Source organism: Bos javanicus, chromosome 6, assembly GCF_032452875.1.
Source record: "Bos javanicus breed banteng chromosome 6, ARS-OSU_banteng_1.0, whole genome shotgun sequence".
In the NCBI taxonomy this organism is placed as follows: domain Eukaryota; kingdom Metazoa; phylum Chordata; class Mammalia; order Artiodactyla; family Bovidae; genus Bos; species Bos javanicus.
In genome coordinates this window covers 29,574,661-29,590,890 of record NC_083873.1, presented here as the reverse complement: position 1 = coordinate 29,590,890, position 16,230 = coordinate 29,574,661, and the positions used below count along the sequence as shown (strand labels likewise).

Below are 16,230 nucleotides of genomic sequence, written 5' to 3'. Positions count from 1 at the left end.
TATAGGTTTTTTCTTTGATGTTTTTCTGTTTCCCAAATTTTCTGTAATGAATATATACTTGCAGTCTAAAAATGATACTAACAACAGACTCAAAAATGAAATATTGGTTAAATGTATATGTTTTTCTGTGGTCTTCTAGTGAGCCCAACCTATGAGCCTTGGACAACTTATTCTGTTGTATAAGAATACATGTTCTTTCATGCAGACGTTTGACAGAGTTTTGTGTTCCAAAAGTAATTTAACCCACTCACCCTCACGCAACTCCAAATGTGGAACTGTCAGTATAAATTTCTTACCAACATACTGGCAAGCTGATATTTGGGGTTACAGTATACATGTGCTGCTCTGCTAGGATTTTAACGAGAAATTAATAATCATAAACGTTTAGAAGAAGACCAGTCTTGAAGATTCTAGATTTATTCCATTATTTTATGGGGAAGGAGGTGTGTGCTCTGAGTATTGTAATGCTTAAGTGTCCGACTGTAGGCTAGTTACTGCCAGAACTAGGCCTAGAACAGAAGACTCCCGAGCCCTAGTGCCACACTGTTTGCTAAACTCAAAATGCTTTAGCTCCTTGTGTTTGATCCTTACTAAAGACAATGTTTGGCCTGTGCTTATGGATAATGAGAACATGCTATACATAGGAAAAGAGACCTGCATCTATGTAGTACATCTATTTAAGAGTCTGCCCTCATTAATCACTTACAATTGCTACAAACTGTGATGTACCCTAATTTTTTTGCATTTCTAGCACTGTTTATTAAGTCATTCAGAAAGTCTAGAAAAAGACAAAAAGTGGGAAACATTTCACTGTGACTTAAGGAAATTGAACTTCAGAGTATTCAGAGGACTTTTTTAAAAGAAGTATGCATCTGTCCTGTAATGACAATGACAGCATTAAAGCATCACTACATTCAACCTTTCGAATGGCACAGTAGTTTCTGTTTTCGTAACCTCCTGCAGCCTGAGGATGCATCCAGCCAAGTCGTATGACCTGCAGGAAGTGCCACGAGCCATGTACTTGGCAGTGACAAATCTCCTGAAGTGTCATTTAACACCAAAGGAGCCATGAACAGCCCCCTTACCTTCTAAGTGGTGGCCATTATCGTTCTGGTGGTGGTAGAACCTCAAAATATTTCTCAGGGTTGTTCAGTTTCCTCTCAGACAATAACTCACCAAGAATATAAAGATTTACTGTGTATCTAACACTGTAAGAAGCATAAATGTACAGAGTTGTCTCTTTGTCCACCAAGGAGCTTAAAAGCCTCACTGGGCAGATGGAACTACTCGTGAAATGAGAAAACTTCTGAGTGCTAAAACAGGGAGATAAAAACATCACATGCAGTGGCAAAAGTGGGTGCAGAATCATTTAGTCCTTCTGGAGAAATGCTAAGCTTAGGGATGAGATGGATTGGAAAGGGCCAGAGAATGGAAGAGAAGCACTCTGAAGAAGTCATCATGTTGCAGTTTGCTACAGGGTTAGGACTAGGGCTGTATGACAATGGCAGGCCTTGTCTTCACGTTGGATGTCCTTGATAGAGTGTAAAGCAAGTTCCAGGCAGTTAAAGCTGCTCCGATGTGTTTGGAGAACATGTCAGCTCCAGTTTACCTGAGGTCTTGCAATCGCTCTCCTGAGGCCCACAGAAGAGCAGAAGGTTGCTTTAAGTATCTTCATGTCAGAACTCCCTCTAGGTCTTGGTAGTCCAGGCTGAGAAGGGTGGGGCAGGGCTTCGGGAAGCAGGGAACCCTCCTGGATTCTTGAGCTCAGTTTGAAATTCAGGACATTTATGCTTGTTACAGTGTTAGATCCCTCAGTGGATTTCCTTTACTGTCCTATAAACTGACAAAGGGCTAGAAGTTCCAAGTCCAGGTTTCCTATGAGTATCAGAAAAGCAGTGAAACCTCACTGTCCATATGGGAAGCAGGAAGAGAGCTGCAATGGGGACTGAGAAGGGCCCTCTTCACTTGATATTCTAACACTAAAATGAGAGACTGCAGTTTGACCTGAACCAGATTGAGGCACTCAAAGTTCACTCACCATAGACTATGACAGTTGCGGTTGTGCTTTTCCTCTTGGCGACAATGTTTTTGGCAACACAAGTATAGTTGGCAGTATCTGAGAGGCGGGCCTGCTTGATGATGAGGTTGTGATCAATAGTAATATAAAAATTCCGATCTTCAACAGGATCGATGATGTCTTCATTTTTCAACCATTCCACCTAAAAATGCACAAGAGAAACAGATAAATCCCTGGTATGAATCCCTCGATGGCTGCCAGGCCTGACTTTTGTTCTGCAACGTGAACAGCACTGTTCCATGCTATGAAATCTGCAAACTTGAGGAAGTAACTTTCTGAGGTCATGTTAAGTATCACTCACCTGCCAAACATACTGATTCTGTCTGTACTACATTAGTCTCAAATGTCAATGACCCAATTGGGAAATACAGGGTTCAAATTGTTTTCACTTTGCCCTGCAGGCAGGAATAGGTGATGTGCACTGCCAAGTTCAGAACCCAATCAAAAATAATGGGCGAAGCATTTCAAACTGAACTCAAACCTTTTGCTATTTGATTTGTTTACTCTTGGCAACTTACCTGCTGCTTTTCAGAAAAGAATATAAGGACTATCAAAAAAGCTCAAAAGGCGTCCTAGACATCATGCAGCTCAAATAAAACAACATTTGGATGATTTATGTCTTGTTGAAACATATGGATTAAATTTCCCTGAAAATGCACTTACTTTAAAATGTAGCAAACACATATTTAGAGATGTATCTAAGCCAAAATACTTAGAAGGGAACAAAAAGGTTTTCTACCAACTCTCAATATGATCTAAAGAGCATATAAGTCATAGTCAAATCTTTCCTTTTGTCTTTAACTAGCATCAATCTTTGGCTCTCATGGTTTGCTTCTGGAGAACCTAAGACGTGACTATTCAAAACTACTCAACTATTTTTCCTATGTAAATCTCAGTTTAGCAACAGCAATGTTATCCTTACAGAATGAAAGGAGGGAAGCAAATTCTGTAAAATACATCCTTAAGAAGGATAAACTGTTTTTGTCCCATAAATTGCTTTTCTTCCTCAAAGGTTTATCAATAAAGCAAAACATACTGATATTTACCACACTTAAACTTTCCTGTGCATTAGTGTGGATATAGATACAAGTAACCTTTACTCGCAGGGAGTCAACAATGTTGCCATTTTCAAAATCTTAAGGAGCTTCCCCCAGCACTACAAGAGGTCTGGAAATTAATCTCTAAATCTGTCAGTGGGCTGGATGTTACACAAATTAGGTTTAACACTGGGACTCTAAAATAATGCTTCTCTAATCCTTAGAAGAGAGGCCACAATTTAAAGGGAAAAACAGAAATCACCTTGAAGTAAACACATGAGGATGTAGATAAGAATGACTATTTGTAATAAGTTTTGAAACAACAGTTACATTTAAGGATATTTAAACCAATGAAAGTGAAAGAAGACTGAAGTCCATCTAAAATAGTGGAGTTTTAAACATGCATTTTGTCTTATTTAAGACAGCACATTCAATCCTGTGCTTAGATATAGCTGGTAAGAGACACACTGGCTTAACCTGGATTTTCTCAAAATTTGGCCCCAAGTGTTTTGTAATCTGGGCTTTTCAGGTGGTGCTAGTAGTAAAGAATTTGCATGCCAATGCAGGAGACTTAAGAGACAAAGATTCAATCCCCGGGTTGGAAAGATCCCCTGGAGGAAGAAATAGCAATCCACTCCAGCATTCTTGCCCGGAGAATTCCATGGAGGAACCTGGCTACAGTCCATAGGATTGCAGAGTCAGACATGACTGAAGTGACTTACCACACACACACAATCACGTGTGGTAATACAATCTTGCTAGAAAAGATAGCAAGATTCAAAATATTAAAAAAAAAACTGCATACCGATAATTGAAAGCTGACATTAATATCTTCTGAATCTCTATGCAGGTTATCTTTGCCATTCGAAAGAAAGTTTTCCACTTAGAAATCTAGGTACTGTTGGGCTTCCTGGGGGTTGTGTGTGTCTCTGTGTGTGTATGTCTTTCAAAGACGCATCAATTCAGTTCAGTTCAGTGGCTCAGTTGTGTCCGACTCTGCAACCCTGTGGACTACAGCACACCAGGCCTCCCTGTCCGTCACCAACTCCCAGAGTTTACCCAAACTCATGTCCATTGAGTTGGTGATGCCATCCAACCATCTCATCCTCTGTTGTCTCCTTCTTCTCCTGCCTTCAATCTTTCCCAGTATCGGGGTCTTTTCCAATGAGTCAGCTCTTCATATCAGGTAGCCAAAGTATTGGAGTATGAGCTTCAATATCAGTCCCTCCAATGAATACCCAGGACTGATCTCCTTTAGGATGGACTGGTTGGATCTCCTTGCAGTCCAAGGGACTCTCAAGAGTCTTCTCCAACACCACATTTCAAAAGCATCAATTCTTCAGTGCTCAGCTTTCTTTATAGTTCAACTCTCACATCCATACATGACCACTGGAAAAACCACAGCCTCGACTAGACAGACCTTTGTTGGCAGAGTAATGGCTCTGCTTTTTAATATGCTGTCTAGGTTGGTTAGTGGAGAAGGCAATGGCACCCCACTCCAGTACTCTTGCCTGGAAAATCCCATGGACAGAGGAGCCTGGTGGGCTGCAGTCCATGGGGTCGAGAAGAGTCGGACAGGACCGAGTGGCTTCACTTTCACTTTTCACTTTCCTACATTGGAGAAGGCAATGGCACCCCACTCCAGTACTCTTGCCTAGAAAATCCCATGGACAGAGGAGCCTGGTGGGCTGCTGTCTATGGTCGTACAGAGTTGGACACGACTGAAGCGACTTAGCAGCAGCAGCAGCAGGTTGGTTAGACAACTTTCCTGCCAAGGAGTAAGTGTCTTTTAATTTCATGGCTGCAGTCACCATCTGCAGTGGTTTTGGAGCCCCCAAAAATAAAGTCTGCCACTGTTTTCACTGTTTCCCCATCTATTTCCCATGAAGTGATGGGACCGGATGCCATGAACTTCGTTTTCTGAATGTTGAGCTTTAAGCCAACTTTTTCACTCTCCTCTTTCACTTTCAACAAGAGGCTATGTAGTTCTTCTTCACTTTCTGCCATAGGGTGATATCATCTGCATATCTAAGGTTATTAATATTTCTCCTGGCAATCTTGATCCCAGCTTGTGCTTCATCCAGTCCAGCATTTTTTATGATGCACTCTGCATGTAAGTTAAATAAGTAGGGGGATAATATACAGTCTTGACATACTCCGTTTCCTATTTGGAACCAGTTCATTGTTCCGTGTCCAGTTCTAACTGTTGCTTCCTATTCTGCATACAGATTTCTCAAGAGGCAGGTCAGATGGTCTGGTATTCCCATCTCTTTCAGAATATTCCACAGTTTGTTGTGATCCACACAGTCAAAGGATTTGGCATAATCAATAAAGCAGAAATAGGTGTTTTTCTGGAACTCTCTTGCTTTTTAGATGGTCCAGTGGATGTTGGCAATTTGATCTTTGGTTCCTCTACCTTTTCTAAAACCAGCTTGATCATCTGGAAGTTCACAGTCCATGTATTGTTGAAGCCTGGCTTGGAGAATTTTGAGCATTACTAGCATATGAGAGATTGGGAAAGGAAATGGCAACCCACTCCAATGTTCTTGCTTGGAGAATCCCAGGGACGGGGGAGCCTGGTGACTGCCATCTATGGGGTCGCACAGAGTCGGACACGACTGAAGAGACTTAGCAGCAGCAGCAGCAGCAGCAGCATGTAAGAGGAGCCCAATTGTGCGATAGTTGGAGCATTCTTTGGCATTGCCTTTCTTTGGGATTGTAATGAAAACTGACCTTTTCCAGTCCTGTGGCTAGTGCTGAGTTTTCCAAATTTGCTGGCATATTGAGTGCAGCACTTTCACAGCATCACCTTTTAGGATTTGAAATAGCTCAACTGGGATTCCATCACTTTCACTAGCTTTGTTTGTAGTGATGCTTCCTAAGGCCCACTTGACTTCACATTCCAGGATGTCTGGCTTAGGTGAGTGATCACACCCTTGTGATCATCTGGGTCATGAAGATCTTTTTTGTATAGTTCTTCCTTGTATTCTTGCCACCTCTTCTTGATATCTTCTGCTTCTGTTAGGTCCATATCATTTCTGTCCTTTATTGAGCCCATCTTTGCATGAAATGTTCCCTTGGTATCTCCAATTTTCTTGAACTGTGCCTGCTACTTTTCTCTGAAGAATAGCCCTCTGACTCCTGGATGTTTTGCCTGGAAGTACCTAAGGGCTCACAGCTTCCCCTGAGACCTCCTCCTTTGGTATGGTCTCACAGGTGTGGAAATATGCCTTCTGTCTAATCAGATTGGAATCTGAGTTGTCACTCTTGAGAGCTCCCTTGTAGGGTTGCACACTGAAGCTACCTCCTTAACACATCTCCTAAATTTACATTTTTTGGGTCTCTCCTTTTGTCTTTTGACTAGGCTCTCCTGGGAGCATTCCCATAACCAACCCTTTGCATTCAGACCTCTGCTTCATGCTCTGCTTCTGAAGAAACCCAATCGATTAAGTCAAGATTGTGCAAAACTATGGGTTTTTTCTATGTGCATAATAGGTAAAAACAGCAATGCTATCCGGATCATAAACGACATGAAGAGATCCCAAGGGATATTGCAAACCACTTGTTTATTTGAAAAGTTTATTACATGGAATAAAAAAAGCAATCAGCACTGTTGACAAAGGATTTAAAAAGACTTATGTGATTATTGGGTATGTAATCTCTACCCTCTTATGCATGGCTGTGCATTTTCCTCAGTGTCTCTCTTCAGCAGGAGCAATGACTACATGAGATATGAGGTTCTCTGAGGAGCTCTAGAAACGTGGCAGCACTCCTGGGCCCTCGGAGGGATACTGCCTTCCTCCCCTTCAGCTTTAACCAGGGAAGCTCTGCCTCAATCTGTTCTCCACACTGGGATAGTCTGTATGCCTATGTCTGAAGAAACAATGAGATCTACAGCTAGAAAATAGTGAGGGAATGAAGAAAAGAGCCAAGGACTCTGGTTTTTGATAAAATGTCCCCCTCCCAGTCCCCTATGCCCCAGGACTCCCAGCCTTTCACAACGCCTTGTTCTGAGACCTCATCTCCACAAGAAGCTCGGGTCTGGTGCAGGCCATCACTCACCTCCTGCAACAGAATCTCCGTCTTGCTCAGCACGTCCCAATCACCCATCCTCCAAAACTCTCCCAATCCTTCCTCACTTCCTTGGAACATAGCATCATTGTCCTCCAAAATTTCAACCTCTTTCAGATTGCTTTCTTAAACTTTCTCTAAATCCTAGCTCCTTATGATGCTGCTGTTTCTTCTAGAGTCTTCTTATATAGGGAATGTTTGATTTCCCAACGCACCACCGGGCCTGGGGGTCCAGTGAGCAGCCTCCTGGATCTGCACTGCCTGCTCCACCTTCTTCTCCTCACAGCGGAATGTGGCTGTGCAAAGCCATGCTGGGTGGCCTAATCATAAGTTCGTGATGGCAGAACTCAAGTGGGCCCTAAATTCTGCCCCAAATATTGTACTATATTTTCATCCTCTGTTCACTGTCCCACACTCCTAGACACCTGTTTCACACCTTCTCCTCTCTGCTTAGATACTGCTGCTAAGTCACTTCAGTCGTGTCCGACTCTGTGTGACCCCATAGACGGCAGTCCACCAGGCTCCCCGTCCCTGGGATTCTCCAGGCAAGAACACTGGAGTGGGTTGCCATTTCCTTCTCCAATGCATGAAAGTGAAAAGTGAAAGTGAAGTCGCTCAGTCGTGTCCAACCCTCAGCGACCCTATGGACTGCAGCCTTCCAGGCTCCTCTGTCCATAGGCTTTTCCAGGCAGGAGTACTGGAGTGGGGTGCCATTGCCTTCTCCGCTGCTTAGACAACACCTGCCCTTCTATCCTCAGTTTCAGCTGATCAATGACCAAGATCTCCCAAAGCTCCATTACCCACCTATCACCTCTGCTCTGCAGCCACCTTCCTCCCTTGTTACTCCTCCTCACCTCTCATTGTCCTTTGCATCCTACTGCCATTCTCCTATTCAAGACCACGCCCCAGCAATTCTTCTCTCTTACATCATTAATTTTCCCTCTACACAGAGTCATTTCCACCAGCATTCAGACGTGTGATTATTTTTCACAACTTACAAGAAAATCCATCGCTACTCATTTCTGCCTTCAGTTACCCCCACATTTCTCTGCTCATCTTAAGAAACACCTTGCAGTCCCTGTTTGCACATTTCTCCAGTCTGTGTCCTCTTCATTCCTACAGGATCTACTCTAATTCACACTCGCCTCCACTGTTAGAAGTGCTCTTTTCAAAGGCACCAACTCCTTTCACTTTGCTAGATGGACTGCTGAGGTTTTAGTACTTGACTAACTCGACTCAGCAGCAGCATTTGACCCCATGGGTTTCTCTCTCCTCCGTGCTTACTTTCTCCAGACAGGGCACTTTCTTACTTTTTGTACCATCTCTTCCCACCGTCCACAGCTTCTCTGAGCTTAGGTCTGCTCTCCCTGGGTAGCTCTGTCCATGGACCTCTTCCTTTTTCTATTTTCCATCCACATTCACTTTCTCAGTGAGCTCATCCATTCTCACGCAGAAGACTCCTAAATTTATCTCCAGGTTGACCTCGTCCCTGAACTCCAAACTCATACATCCAACTGTCTTCTTACAAGCCCACTCAGTTGTCTAATAACAACCTTCCCAACTGCCCTCCAAACCTGCTCCTCCCACCACCTTATCTGTCACAGTTAAGGCCAACCTCATCCTTCCAGTAACTCAAAAACCTCAGACTTGAACTTGACTCTTCTCTTCCTCTCCCTTTGCCTATGCCACACCAAAGAAGCATTTGGAATTTGACCACTTCCCATCCCTTCAGCACCACTCACTTCTCCATGCAGGTCACCATCATTTGTCTCCTGGATTGAGTGCAACAACTTCCTGTCTTATCTTTGCTTTTTCCCTTGGCCCTAACATCTATCCTCAACACAGTTAGAGAGGTCTTTAAACCCTAAGTCAGATTATGCTATACCTCATGTCCAACCTTCCAATGGCTCCCCATATTGCTCAGTGTCAACACCAAAGTCCTTATAGGAACCCACAGGATCTCCTGCAATACTAGGACCCCAGACTCTCTGAGATCACCTAGTTTCCTCTCTCCATTCTGTCACCTCTTTAGACGCTGGTTCTTATGTACATCAGGACCCTCCTGTCTTGGGGATGTTGAATTTGATTATTCCTGCTTGGAAAAATCTTTCCCCAGTAAGTTTGCTCTCTTTTCTCCTTCAGGGCTTTCCTCAGAGGTCACCTGCTCAATGATCCACTTCATAATCAACCTTTAAAACTGCAACATCTCCCTCTGCCTATGCCCCCACTCTCACACTCTTATTTTCTTCATCTCATAAAATCTGTATTTTACTTATTACTTGTCTCCTCTACCAGAATGTAAACTTAACAGACTTGGGTTTAGTTTTTTGGTCACTGCTATATTCCCATGGCCCAGAACTAGCATACAGTAGGTGCTTAATTAGTATTTCTTAAATGCATGAGCAAAGAAGACATGAAGTAGTGTCAACTCTGTTATACACATCTTTAGATCTCTATCACATGGACCACAGCCTTGTCTAACTCAATGAAACTATGAGCCATGTCATGTAGGGCGACCCAAGACAGACAGGTAATGGTGGAGAGTTCTGACAAAATGTAGTCCACTGGAGAAGGGAATGGCAAACCACTTCAGTATTCTTGCCTTAAGAAACCCATGAACAGTATGAAAAGGCAAAAAGATAAGACACTTAAAGATGAACTCCCCAGGTCAGTAGGTGCCCACTATGCTACTGGAGATCAATGGAGAAATAACTCCAGAAAGAATGAAGAGATGGAGCCAAAGCAAAAACAACACCCAGTTGTTGATGTGACTGGTGATGGAAGCAAGGTCTGATGCTGTAAAGAGCAATATTGCATAGGAACATGGAATGTTATGTCCATGAATCAAGGCAAATTGGAAGTTGTCAAACAGGAGATGGCAAGAGTGAACATCAACATTCTAGGAATCAGTGAACTAAGATGGACTGGAATGGGTGAATTTAACTCAGATGACCATTATACCTACTACTGTGGGTAAAAAATTTCTTAGAAATGCAGTAGCCATCAAAGTCAACAAAAGAGTCCAAAATGCAGTACTTGGATGCAATCTCAAAAAGACACAATGATCTGTTTGTTTCCAAGACAAACCATTCAATATTACCATAATTCAAACCTATGCCTTAACCAGTAATGCTGAAGAAGTTGAAGTGAATGGTTCTATGAAGACTTACAAGATCTTTTAGAACTAACACCTCCCAAAAGATATCCTTTTCATTATAGGGGACTGTAATTCAAAATAGGAAGTCAAGAAACACCTGTAACAGGCACATTTGGCCTTGAAGTAGAGAATGAAGCAGGGCAAAAGCTTATAGAGTTTTGCCAAGAGAACACACTGGTCATAGCAAACACCCTCTTCCAACAACACAAAAGAAGACCCTACACGTGGCATCACCAGATGGTCAACACCAAAATCAGATTGATTATATTCTTTGCAGTCAAAGATGGAGAAGCTCTATACAGTCAGCAAAAACAAGACTGGGAGCTGACCGTGGCTCAGATCATGAACTCTGTCTTGCCAAGTTCAGACTGAAATTGAAGAAAGTAGGAAAACTACTAGACCAATCAGGTATGACCTAAATCAAGTCCCTTATGTTTATACAGTGTAAGTGAGAAATAGATTTAAGGGATTAGATCTAATAGACAGAGTGCCTGATGAACTATGGACAGAGGTTTGTGACACTGTATAGGAGACAGGGATTAAGACCATCCCCAAGAAAAAGAAATGGAAAAAAGGAAAATGGCTGTCTGAGGAGGCCTTACAAATAGCTGTGAAAGGAAGAGAAGCAAAAAACAAAGGAGAAAAGGAGGTATACCCATTTGAATACAGAGTTCCAAAGAATAGTAAGGAGAGATGAGAGCCTTCCTCAGCAATCAATGCAAAGACATAGAGGAAAACAACAGAATGGGAAAGACTAGAGATCTCTTCAAGAAGATCAGAGATACAAAGAGAACATTTCATGCAAAGATGGGCTCAATAAAGGACAGAAATTACAGGGACCTAACATAAGAAGATATTAAGAAGAGGTGGCAAGAATACACAGAAGAACTGTACAAAAAAAGATATGCATGACCCAGATGATCACAATGGTGTGATCACTCACCTAGAGCCAGACATCCTGGAGTGTGAAGTCAAGTGGGCTTTAGAAAGCATCACTACGAACAAAGTTAGTGGAGGTGATGGAATTCCAGTTGAGCTATTTCAAATCCTGAAAGATGATGCTGTGAAAGTGCTGCACTCAATATGCCAGCAAATCTGGAAAACTCAGCCATGGCCACAGGACTGGAAAAGGTCAGTTTTCATTCCAATCCCAAAGAAAAGCAATACCAAAGAATGTTCAAACTACTGCACAATTGCACTCCTCTCACATGCTAGTAAAGTAATGCTCAAAATTCTCCAAACCAGGCTTCAACAATACATGGACTATGAACTTCCACATGTTCAAGCTGGTTTTAGAAAAGGTAGAGGAACCAGAGATCAAATTGCCAACATCCTTGGATCATCTAAAATGCAAGAGAGTTCCAGAAAAACATCCGTTTCTGCTTTATTGATTATGCCAAAGCCTTTGACTGTGTGGATCACAACAAACTGTGGAAAATTCTGAAAGAGATGGGAATACCAAACCATCTGATCTGCCTCTTGAGAAATCTGTATGCAGATCAGGAAGCAACAGTTACAACTGGACATGGAACAACAGACTGGTTCCAAATAGGAAAAGGAGTATGTCAAGACTGTATATTGTCCCCCTGCTTATTTAACTTACATGCAGTGTGCATCATGAAAATTGCTGGACTGGATGAAGCACAAGCTGGAATCAAGATTGCCGGGAGAAATATCAATAACCTCAGATATGCAGATGATATCACCCTTATGGCAAAAAGTGAAGAACTAAACAGCCTCTTGTTGAAAGTGAAAGAAGAGAGTGAAAAAGTTGGCTTAAAGCTCAACATTCAGAAAACTAAGATCATGACATCCAGTCCCATCACTTCATGGCAAATAGATGGAGAAACAGTGGAAACAGTGGCAGACTTTATTTTGGGGGGCTCCAAAATCATTGCAGATGGTGACTGCAGCCATGAAACTAGAAGACACTTACTCCTTGGAAGGAAAGTTATGACCAACCTAGACAGCATATTAAAAACCAGACGTTACTTTGCCAACAAAGGTCTGTCTAGTTAAGGCTATGTTTTTTCCAGTGGTCCTGTATGGATGTGAGAGTTGGACTAAAGAGAAAGCTAAGTGCCAAAGAATTGATGCTTTTGAACTATGGTGTTGGAGAAGACTCTTGAGAGTCCCTTGGACTGCAAGGAGATCTAACCAGTCCATCCTAAAGGAGATCAGTCCTGGGTGTTCATTGGTGGGACAGATGTTGAAGCTGAAACTCCAATACTTTGGCCACCTGATGCGAATAACTGACTCATGGCAAAAGACCCTGATGCTGGGAAAGATTGAAGGTGGGAGGAGAAGGGGACGACAGAGGATGAGATGGTTAGATGGTGTCACCAACTCAATGGACATGAGTTTGGGTCAACTCTGGGAGTTGGTAATGGATAGGGAGGTCTGGCGTGCTGCAGTCCATAGGGTCACAAAGAGTCGGACACAACTGAACGACTGAACTGATAGAGTTGGTACTTTAGCTATCAAAATTACCAATGAATATACATATATTTGTATATATACATACAGAGAGTAATTTTAAACATTCCTTCAAGCTAAGTTCTGCTGGAGATCAAGAAAACAATCTCCAGTGTTGTTGTTTTTCTTCTTCAGTGGCTAAGCCATGACTGACTCTTTGTGACCCCATGTACTGTAGCACACCTGGCTCCTCTGTCCTCCGCTATCAACCAGAGTTTGCTCAAATCCATGTCCATCGAGTTGGTGATGTTATATAACCATCTATTCCTTTGCCACCCCTTTTCGTTTTGCCTTCAATATTTCCTAGCATCAGGGTCTTTTCCAGCGAGTCTGCTCTTCGCATCTAGTAGCCAAAGTATCAGAGCTTCAGCATCAGTCCTTGCAGTGCATATTCAGGGTTGATTTCCTTTCGGATTGACTGCCTTGATCTTCTTGCTGTCCAAAGGACTCGAGAGTCTTCTCCAGCACAATTCAAAAGCATCAGTTCTTCGGTACTCAGCCTTCTTAATGAACCGACTCTCACATCAGTACATAGATAGGGACCTTGGTTGGCAAAATGATGTCTCTTTTTAATACGCTTCCTAGGTTTGTCATAGCTTTCCTTCCACGGTGCAAGTATCTTTTAATTTCATGGCTGTAGTCACCATCCAGTGATTTGGATATCAATGTTCCCTTGATAACTCTGATTTTCTTGAAGAGATCTCTAGTCTTGCCTATTCTATTCTCTTCCTCCACTTCTTTGCATTGTTCACTTAAGAAGGCCTTCTTATTTCTCCTTGCTAGTCTCTGGAACTCTGCTTTCAGTTAGGTATATCTTTCCCTTTCTCCCTTGCTTTTCACTTCTTTCCTGAGCTATTTGTAAAGCCTCTTCAGACAACCACTTTGCCTTCTTGCATATTTTTCCTTTGGGATGGTTTTGGTCACTACCTACTTACTACACAATATTATAAACATCCATCCATAGTTCTTCAGGCACTCTATTCCAGATCTAATCCCTTGAATCTATCTATCACCTCTACTGTATAATCATAAGGGATTTGATTTTGGTCATACCTGAATTGCCTACTTTTGTTAATAGGCAGTGTTTTTTCCTGCTTTCTTCAATTTAAGCCTGGATTTTGCAATAAGGAACTCATCATTTAAGCCACAGTCGGCTCCAGGTTTTATTTTTGCTGATTCTATAGAGTTTCTCCATCTTCAGTTGCAAAAAACATAATCAATCTGATTTCAGTATTGACCATCTGGTGATGTCCATGTGCAGAATGGCTCTTGGAAAAGGGTGTTTGCTAAGACTAGTGAATATTCCTGACATAATTCTGTGAGCCTCTGCCCTGCTTAACTTTGTACTCTAAGGCCAAACTTGTCTATTATTCCAGGTATCTTTTGACTTTGTACTTTTTCATTCCAATCCCTTGTGATGAAAATTACATCATTTGTTGTTGTTAATCCTAAATGGTCTTGCAAGTCTTCATAGAACTGATCATCTTCAGCTTCTTCAGCATCAATGGTTGGGGCATAGACTTGGATTACTGTGATATTGAATAGTTTGCCTCAGAAATGAACCGAGATCATTCTGTCATTTTTGAGATTGCACCCAAATATTGCATTTTGGACTCTTTTGTTGACTATGAGGGCTACTCCATTTCTTCTAAGGGATTCTTGCCCACAGCAGTAGATATAACAGTCATCTGAATTAAACTCATCCATTCCTGTCCATTTTAGTTCACTGATTCCTAAGATGTTGATGTTCACTCTTGACATCTTCTGCTTGACCACATTCAATTTAACCTTGATTCATGGACCTAATATTCCAGGTCGCTATGCAATACTGTCCTTCACAGCACTGGGCTTTACTATCACCACCAGACACACAGACAACTGAGCGCTGTTTCCACTTTGGCCCAGCCACTTGATTCTTTCTGGAGCTATTAATAATTGCCCTCCACTCTTCCCCAGTAGCATACTGGACAACTTCCAACCTGGGGGCTGATCTTCCAGCGTCATAACGTTTTGCACTTTCATACTGTCCGTGAGGTTTTCCAGGCAACAGTACTGGAGCGGGTTGCAAGTTCTTCCTCCAGTGGACCACGTTTTGTCAGAACCCTTCACTATGACACATCTGTCCCCATCTGCCTTGGGTAGCCCTGCATCGCCTGGCTCATAGCTTCATTGAATTATGCAAGCCCCTCTGACACGATGAGGCTGTGATGCATGAAGGAGAAATTTCCACTGCGTAGGGTCAAATCCTCAGGGCTAACCTGGCCTCCAAGTGGACTCATTGGAGAAACCATGAGATAGAAGAGGGCCTCTGAAATGATGCTAGGAGACATCCAAATACTTCACTGCCATTTACTAGTATGGGTCTAGAGTGTCCAGTGGCCAATACATTTTGACTAAGTCAGATTTTAAAATCAAACTCCCTGTAGCCCACATTATACCTCTATGTCTGCTGGTGAATTTTAAGGTGCTACAGAATTTCATCTACTAGTCACAAAATCTAGGTGATCCCAGTATACCTGAGCCTATAATACAGCTTCTCAAGAACTTTCTATTTCAGTAAACAAAAAGCTAGGCATCTTGTTATTTCAATTCCATTCCACAAACATTGAGTACCTACTATGTGCTAGGCATCGTGTCAAGTGTTGGACAATATAGGGACAAATCAAGAGAGTGGCACTCTGTACATAGGACAAACCTATAAACAAATAACTACAATACGACAGCACCCAGTCATGTGCAAGGGTGGAAGTAAATTGAGGTTCAAATTATGTGAGAAGAGGACATTTAAGGAGGAGACATCTGAACTAGTTTCTCAAAGATGGAATTAAGCTTGTTGGGAAGAAGGAAAGTGTGGGATGAAGAATGAAGACAACATTTCAGAAAGAGGAAGCTTCAGGGAGTCTGAGCAGTGGACAGGGGACTTAGTTGCATGGTCAGGGGGAGTGGAGTAAGGATGGAGAAACTGCTTTCAGGAAATATTGAGGGACTCTAATGCTGTGATCTACTGAAGGGTTTAAAGAGAAGAAACATAATGACACTTTACTTTAAGAATGACTATTTTAGGGAGCATGTGGATTATTAGGGAGGCACAATGGAAGATGGAAACCAGTTAAAAAGGCTATTGTCTATTTTATAAGTAGCAGTGTACATGTGTCAATGCCAACGTCCCTTATTTATCCCTCCCCGCCTTACCCCCTGGTTACCGTAAGTTTGTTTTCTACATCTGTTACTCTACTTCTGTATGTAAGTACATTTGCACCCTTTTTTTTAGATTCCACATATAAGTGATATCATGTTTGTCTTTCTGTGTCTGACTTACTTCACTCAGTATGACAGTCTCTAGGTCACCCATGTTGCTGCAAATGGTATTGTTCTTTTTTTTATGGCTGAGTAATAATCCATTGTATACATGT

The 16,230-nt window shown here is 42.2% G+C and overlaps 1 protein-coding gene across 2 annotated transcripts in view; it reads right to left on the bottom strand.

Annotated features, from left to right (window-relative positions):
- UNC5C (unc-5 netrin receptor C) overlaps positions 1-16,230 on the bottom strand; it is a 426,113-nt gene that overhangs the window by 75,296 nt on the left and 334,587 nt on the right. For both annotated transcript variants that reach the window (XM_061419608.1, XM_061419609.1), the window contains exon 5: positions 2,039-2,219. In XM_061419608.1, the coding sequence (XP_061275592.1) occupies positions 2,039-2,219 (181 nt within the window). The remainder of the gene's footprint in view (positions 1-2,038; positions 2,220-16,230) is intronic.